Source organism: Plutella xylostella, chromosome 6 (assembly GCF_932276165.1).
Source record: "Plutella xylostella chromosome 6, ilPluXylo3.1, whole genome shotgun sequence".
Classification (NCBI taxonomy): Eukaryota; Metazoa; Arthropoda; class Insecta; order Lepidoptera; family Plutellidae; genus Plutella; species Plutella xylostella.
The window spans coordinates 1,804,686-1,812,591 of NC_063986.1; the positions used below are offsets into that span (position 1 = coordinate 1,804,686).

A 7,906-nucleotide genomic window follows, 5' to 3' on the forward strand; every position below is an offset into this window, starting at 1 on the left:
TGAGAAATAATTATAATTGGTCATAGACACACAAGTTCAAGGGGGTCACGGTCTTCACCTCACAAATGACATGGGCCTCTAGTGTCGCGAATGCATAATAGCATTGCGATTAAAATCGTAGGGTTCACATAACTACAAATGTAAATAAAGTATTTAGTAGGTAGGTATATAATTATTTTCTTACCTTCCAATGAACATGTCTGGCTCTATCTGCTTCGCATACCTATATCAAATCTTACATACATAAAATCATTTCTTAAGAGATTCGAATGTAGAACCTTATCTTTCTGGTGGGACCTCTGTGTCCCGGTAATGGCCTCCAAACCACCCCTTTCTGAGCCATTCCTCTGCCACCTAAGTCTCAGGTTTCTATAATAACATAATGATAAGAACTCACCGATGTTATCGTCCTTATACGGCTTGTAACTCACCACATCTCCTCCAAGAACCTCTTCTTCTTCTTTTCTTTCACCAGTAACAATCACCATTTTTTCCCTCCTATAACACCTCTCTATTTATTTTTCTTAAACAGTGTTACCAACCTTACCAACTACTTATCCCTCACGTTTCGTTTCTGCAAACTTATTTTAACTGGAATCGCGTTTCGCGACACTCCCAAAAGGACAGGGAAGAAACTATTATGTATTGTTATTATTTAAAAAAGGTTTGATTATATTAAAATAGTTAATATTATTATTAGTAAGTTACTGAAATAAATTATTTATCTTTGACTAAATTCTTATTAATTTATTACCTACCTAAAGTTAATGAAAGGCCAAGAAATGTAATTCAATAACAAAAAAAACATATAATCATACGTGACATTTATTCATCAAGAATAAGAAAGTATACTATTCAATTACATATTATATACTTCTAATTATACTCAAAGTATACGATACATCGTTACCTTTAAATAACTATAGTTGAATACAATTCACACATATTAAATTTACTAATTCCTTGGTCCATTGAGCAATCTTTTCTTTAGCTCGTCTTGCGGCGGCACGACTATTACTTCTATCAGTAGTAGGCTCTACTGTTTCTATTTCGGTGGGCATGTCAACGCTTCTCCCTTCCATCTCTGTTTCTTGAGTAGTTTTCAATGTTTCTGTTTCTTCCCTACAGTCTGATTCTGTCCTAGTAGATACATGTTCCTTTTCTATGTGTTCATGTTCTTCTATCTCCAATGGGAAAAGATGGGCAATGGATCTTATATATTCCTTGTCACCAACCTTAACTGTTGCTACTCTCACTTCATTGTCTCTTCCTCTATGAAGCAATATTATTTTACCTATCTTCCAAGTAGAACGGTTATTGTTATCACCTTTGATCTGTACGACATCCCCAACCTTAGGTTTGGACTGGCTGACCACTCTGGGCTGTTTATGTCGTATTTGTGTTCTTTCCTTCAAAGCATTAAGATATTGGTTGATGAACATTTTTCTGAATTCATCTACAAGTTTGTGGCTTCTCTTCCATCCCTTTATTAGTAGTTCCTTTGTAATAGTATCTTCTCTGGATTCATATGGTACTTCCGAAGTTTGCATCAAACAGACATTCATTCGAAGGAAGTCCAGGGGTTTCAATATAATATGTTCATGTTCAGCCCCAACATAGGTCAACGGTCTTGTGTTAAGTACCAACTCAATTTCTTTCACAATAGTTGACAGTTCGTTGTCTCTCAGCAAACGGGTATCTAACGATCTCTTCATACAATGTTTAACCAAGCCAACTAAGCGTTCATAGAAGCCACCATGCCAAGGTGCTAACTCTGGGATGAACTTCCACTGTAAGTTGTTGTCAATACAGTATGGTCCGGCCATGACTTCTGCTGTAAGCTTGAACTGAGCTGCATTGTCAGATATTATGAGACGTGGCAATCCTCGTTCTGCTATGAACCTTCTGAGTGCCAAGGTACACTGTTCCGCTGTAAGATCCTTCACTATTTCAAGATGAATTGCTCTCACAGCTAAACAGGTGTATAGGCATATCCATCTCTTTTCTGTTTGTCCTTTATCCGTGGTAACTAGAAGAGGTCCAAGATAGTCCAGGCCAATGAACGAAAACGCTGAAGTGAAGTTTACTCTTTCTTCTGGTAAGTCAGGCATCTGAGGTAGTCTGTAAGGACCTCCACCATATTTCCTGCACTGTAAACATTTCTTCAGTGCTTTTTGCACTTTACATCTCCCTTGTGGGATCCAATACTTTTCACGAATTAAAGAAAGAGTATGTGTTACTCCAATGTGATAGTTGTCCTTATGAATATTGGATATGATTTCTTCTGTCAGACTGGAATCTTTCGGTAGGAGGATGGGATATTTGCGGTCATAAGGCAGGTCAGTTAAGACTATCCTTCCTCTGCATCGGAGTAAGCCATTTTCATCTTTGAATACACCAAGGCTACGACTTAAATCAGTACTTTTTCCTGCACATTCCTGTGGGTAGTGTAATTTCTGTTCTCTCTTGATTTTAGCAGTAATATTGGTAATCGTTTCTTCACTTTGTTGCAATTGCAATGATTCTGGGTTTACATTTGCTTCATTTAACGTAGGTCCATCTTCATTTTCAGTAGACTCATTTTCAGGATATCCTTCTGACTGGGTCAGACCCTCCAAAGCACACAGGTTTTGTGTCATTGCCCAGTTATTCTTGTATTCTCTTTCATTCTTCAAAAATTGGGGTCCTTCAAACCATAGTTCTCTTTTTGCAGGTGTAAAGTCTGCAACTCTGGTTGCAATATCTGCTGGATTATCCGCTGATTTCACATACAAAACTTGCGTGTCTTGTTTATTTATTTCAGTAACTCTTCTTGAGATAAAGGGAGGCAATAGCTTTTCTGAGCGTAACCAGCTTATAACAACTTGACTATCAGTCCAAAGGTATTGTTTAGATATCGGTACTTCAGAGTGTTGTCTCACATATCTTAAAAGTCTGCTGCCAATAAGAGTACCCAATAGTTCCAACCTCGGAATTTGTAGATTATCTTGGTCTTTGAGTGGAGTCAGTTTTGACTTGGACATAAGCAGTCTTACTATCACTTTATCCTGTGATTCTGTTTTGATGTAGACAGCTGCCGCGTAGGCATCCTTGGATGCATCCGTGAAACAGTGTAACTCATGTACTGCGTTATCTTGCGTAGCGCCTATGTATCTTGGAATCTCAATATCTTGAGTTTGGTGTAGACTGCTTGCAATCCTATTCCACTCGTCTCTTAAGTCTTCTGGCAGTTTGGTGTCCCATTTAAGTTTTAATTTCCAAAGTCTCTGTAGATATTCCTTAGCTGGTAAAAGAAGAGGACTGCTAAATCCACAAGGATCGTAGATTGAGGCTATTTCTTGAAGAACATACCTTTTAGTCATATCTCTATCACAGTTACTTATCTGTGTTTTAAGCTTTAATGTATCTTCTAGTGTGTCCCACACAAGTCCTAACACCTTTGTGACTTCTTTGCCTTCAAGTAGATGTTCAGGTATTTCTTTTAGAAATTCTTTGTTATTTGAGTTCCATTGTCTCACGTTCATCGAGATTGTTTGAAGGGAAGCATGTATTTTTTGATACAATCCTGTAGCTTCATCTTGTTGTTTCGCTCCTAGTACAAGATTATCAACATATATCTTTTCTGCTACGTTCTTAAGTGTTTCATCTCCACATTTCAGAAAATGACTCTTTATTGTTGCATTTAGTAGGAATGGACTGGATACTATTCCAAAGGGAACTCGACAAAATCGGTAGCATTGTAAGTTGTCTTCTGTTACTTCTTTTGTAGTATCTTTTACCCACAGGAATCTAGTGACGTCACGATCTTCGTTCTGAAGTCCTAGTTGTAGGAAGGCCTTCTCAATGTCTGCCAGGATTCCTATTTCATGTTGACGAAACCTCAAGATAAGTCCAGTTAAGTCTTCAAGCATCAATGGTCCTTTGTACATACATTCGTTCAGGCTAGATTGTGTACTTTTAGACTTAGCTGATGCATCATAGACAATTCTCAGTTGAGTAGAGCTATCTTTCTTGACCACGCAGTGATGTGATAAGTAATGTATTGGATGTTGCACATTTTCAAAAGCATTCTTCACCTTTTCTATCACTCCAGATGACTCCTGTTCTTGAATGGTGTCATCATAAATGGCTAAAGTATTCTTATCCAATCTTCTTAATAGGCTGGTCAGTCTTCCTACAGCTAGACCATAGTTTGATGGTAGGTTTGGTGGATACTGGACCCACGGCCATTTGACATGATATCTGTTCTCTTCAAACGTAACTGTACTGTTGAAATTTCTTAAAGCTTCTTCTTCATTTGTAGTCTTTGGAGAATCTCTAATACCGATGGATTCCAACTCCCAAAGTTGTTTAATCTCTCCTTCCTTGATAGGTAAGTCCGGCTGAACAAAACCAAAGTTATCTGGCAGGTTAGTTTGCATGTACGTTGCTACACTAAGAACATGTTCTTGATGAAAGGGAGATCTGCCACTGAAGACCCAACCGAAATCTGTTTCAATTAAATAAAGGTTTTCTTCAATGCTAAGTTTTCCATTTTTGATGAATGTGAAGTAATAGTCGTTGCCAATGAGAAGATTTATCTCACCGCCCATGGATCCATCATCTGAAGGAATTATTTCTTGACCAAATTGGTACTGTCTGAAATCAAAACATGATACCTGTTGAGTTATAAAGTTTACAACATTAACTATTACATATCTTGAGTGTCCGGAGTCACAAACTAATTCTATCTTAACTCTAGGACTCTCTAGCTTCTTAGGTTGCTCCAGACCAAAGGTGTAAATCATTAAGTGATCTGTTTCAATGATTTCTGGCATTATAATCTTAGTTAGGTTTTTAGTGATGTACGACCTTTGGCTACCAGAATCTAGTAAAATTCTACATTTATGTAAAGTACCATCTTTACTTCTTACTTGAGCTATAGCAGTCTGTAGTACAGTACCTTTATTCTTCTCGCTGCGAGTCTGCAGTGTTGTACTTTTCTGGGCCATATTGCACAGTGCTCTATTATGTTTTCCGATTTCACCACAGTAGAAGCATCTTCTTCTTTCTTTGCAATCTCTTGCTGTGTGATCCTTTTTAAAGCAAACAAAACAACGTCCAATTATCTTCTTTTTCCTGTCTTCTACTGACACCACTTGCTTACAGTTGTCATTAAAATGTTCTCCATCACAGAAGATACAAGGTAAGCTTCTCTTCTTTCTCTTTGCAGGTGTGACTTTGGGTGTAGGGAATTTCCTCTTCACTGGATATTGTCTCTTCTCAGTAGTGTTTGTAAATGATAGTGTACTCAGCAAAGGTTTTGTTGTAGTGACACGAGCAGTAATCTGTTGTTCCAATAATTTTCTTATAGTATCAACACTTTGTTCTTCTACTTTTACTTTCATTTTCAATTCATAGATAATATCTTCAGGGTACTTGTTTAATATAATTCTTCTTAAATTATTGTGGTTAGTATCTTCTCCCAAAGCTTTTAAAATCCTGAGGTGTTTCTCTATTTCATTAAATACATTCATGCATTCATTTGGTGAATGAGCACTTTTGAGGTTAAGAAGCGCTTCATAATGAGCATCAATGACCATCCCAGGTTTACCAAAACGATCTTTTAATATATCGACTGCAATCTCATAGTTTTCATGAGTTATGTCTAAGCCTTCAATGGCCGCTAATGCCTCTTGGTCCAGGGATGCCATCAAATAACTGAACTTGTCAGCTTTGGTAAGTTTTTGGGTATCTACGCTGGATTTAAAACGGTCCCAGAATTCATTCCACTTCAGAGTGTCTCCATTGAAACGTGGTAACTCTAATTTTGGTAGTTTGGATGTCAATTGATCAACGTGTTGTACTGGTGGGTCACCATTGTTTTTGTTATCGAGGAGCTTTGCTTCTATTTGTATTTCTGTGTAAGTTCTGGATTCTTCTACTGTCAACTTATCCATATAAATATGGGTCTTCTTCATAAAAAGTTCATTGAGCAACTTGAGGTTGTAATAATCCACTGGTTCAGTCTCTCCTTTTTTTATTTTAGTAAGAATAGTCTCTACCTTACCTTTGACTATCTCTATTCGAGTTTTCCATGCTTCCGTCATCTTTGAGCCAATTTTTACCATCGGCAACTTGTCCTTGACAGTGCTGAAGTGTCACGACAGTAGCCTTTGTCTTCTCTGTCCTGGATACAAACAGGATCAGCCTGAAAGGTGATTGATAATGATCGAGTAAGTTCTCATAAAGATAGCACATTTATCTAGCCTTAAATGTTTTCATTCCAACAATTTGTGTCTCAAGTTTGTTGTTATAACTTTAAGTTACAACATGGATGTGATTACTGTTACTGTTCAATGAGGTATACATCGACAACATCCAAATGAAATTCTTAAAGGAAAAAAGGCATGTACAAATTTGAGATAACCCACTAAACCTTTCAAATTTTATCATCATCACAGACCTCTTGAGTTGCGTACATGCTGTGTAGGTATCATCTAAATTCAAAATAGGAATCGCTAAAATCATTTTGTGGACAATGGCTACCATGTTCGATTATTATCAGGAATAACTTAAAATCCACTCACCGATCGTATGTCCACAGCCAATAACAATAACGTAATTCACAAATACACTTTAAACGCATTGAAACATGGAAATGGCCTTCCTGACGTTTAAATTTATTGATTTTATCGATAAAACGAAGACGCTCATACGCCATCGATCAAGTTGAGTTTGAGAAAAAAGTTTGTTTTATAAGGTTGGTAATGGTAAAACTTTTTCAATAGTGATGTACCACAAAATGTTCATAATCGAAAATTGATTTGAATCGAAATCTATTGTTTTGAGATTCATTATCCTTGGTAAATTTTCTATCTTGGATTAATATCTCTAAAATATTAATACCGGTCGGTAGTTACAATAAACCGAATTCTTACTCTGACATGACCACATTCTAAGGCTGTCTTCTCTGTTATTCTTTAGGATTCTACTCTACTCAGTTCATACTCTAAATAAACAGAGTGTAGAAACCTCTTGCATGCAAGTTAAATATACATATTTATTCTTTCTAATAGTTGTCAGATAACATGCACTTAACATTTTCTTCAAGTGAATGTTATAATCTGACTGCTCTCTTCTCTCTTTTGTGTTTGGCCTGACAACTAAACAGTCGTCTCTAGGTGAAGTAAGTATGTAACACAAAAAAAACAAAGTTTCGAAACCAACTCTATTTATTTAGTTTGTAAAATTGACGTTCATCAGAAAAATATATATTTATACGATGAATAAAAACATTTTGACTTTGACTTATTTGCCTTTTACAACTCAATATCTTAATCATAATCGAATCGTTACTGAAAAATAGTAGGAACAACTCTATTCCTCGCTTCTCTGTTTGGTACATGGATCAGGCGGAACCGGATACAATGCGAACAGTTTGTAAAAATAAACTGTGTACTCGATGGTCTATGGTATATATCGACTGCAGCATTTAACATAGTCGTAAGTGAAAAATCGCTACTTTTCAGTAGAGCCGTTTAAAGTTTTAAATATGACTAAAATAGTTGTAAAATTTACATTACTCTATCTATCTTAACCAAATTCGGCATAGTGACTTAGTTTTAAATGTGCCACAAGGTAGTACCATAAAAAGTTAGTATTTTTGATAGGAAAGGTGAAAAAAGCCACATGTGACATTATTAACCGTCAAATCCCAGATTAACTTTGTCGGAAGTGTTAGATCCAACAATGTTAACTGGACCTAGTATTGTAAATTTTGTTGTTAGTGGGAGATTCAACAATGTTCACTGAACTAAGTACTCTAGATTTTGTCGGAAGTGGGAAATACTGCTATTTTAAGTGGACTTTATGTTCTTTACGATGTCGGATTTACGCTTTCCTGAATCAATTTTTCTATGAAAAT

General features: G+C 36.4%; 1 protein-coding gene across 1 annotated transcript; it reads right to left on the minus strand.

Moving 5' to 3' along the window:
• Positions 1 to 807: 807 nt before the first annotated feature.
• LOC105393457 lies at positions 808 to 6,722 on the minus strand. Its single transcript, XM_048621668.1, has 2 exons — positions 6,570 to 6,722; positions 808 to 6,190 (listed from the first exon to the last, which is right to left on the minus strand). Exon 2 carries the CDS (start codon positions 6,108 to 6,110, stop codon positions 921 to 923), a length of 5,190 nt encoding a protein of 1,729 aa, XP_048477625.1. The 5' UTR covers positions 6,111 to 6,190; positions 6,570 to 6,722; the 3' UTR covers positions 808 to 920.
• Between the last annotated feature and the right edge of the window lie 1,184 nt (positions 6,723 to 7,906).

Bases quoted from the DNA above. Each gene is read 5' to 3' on its own strand.
- LOC105393457 (XM_048621668.1), bottom strand. From the start codon at position 6,110: ATGGTAAAAATTGGCTCAAAGATGACGGAAGCATGGAAAACTCGAATA.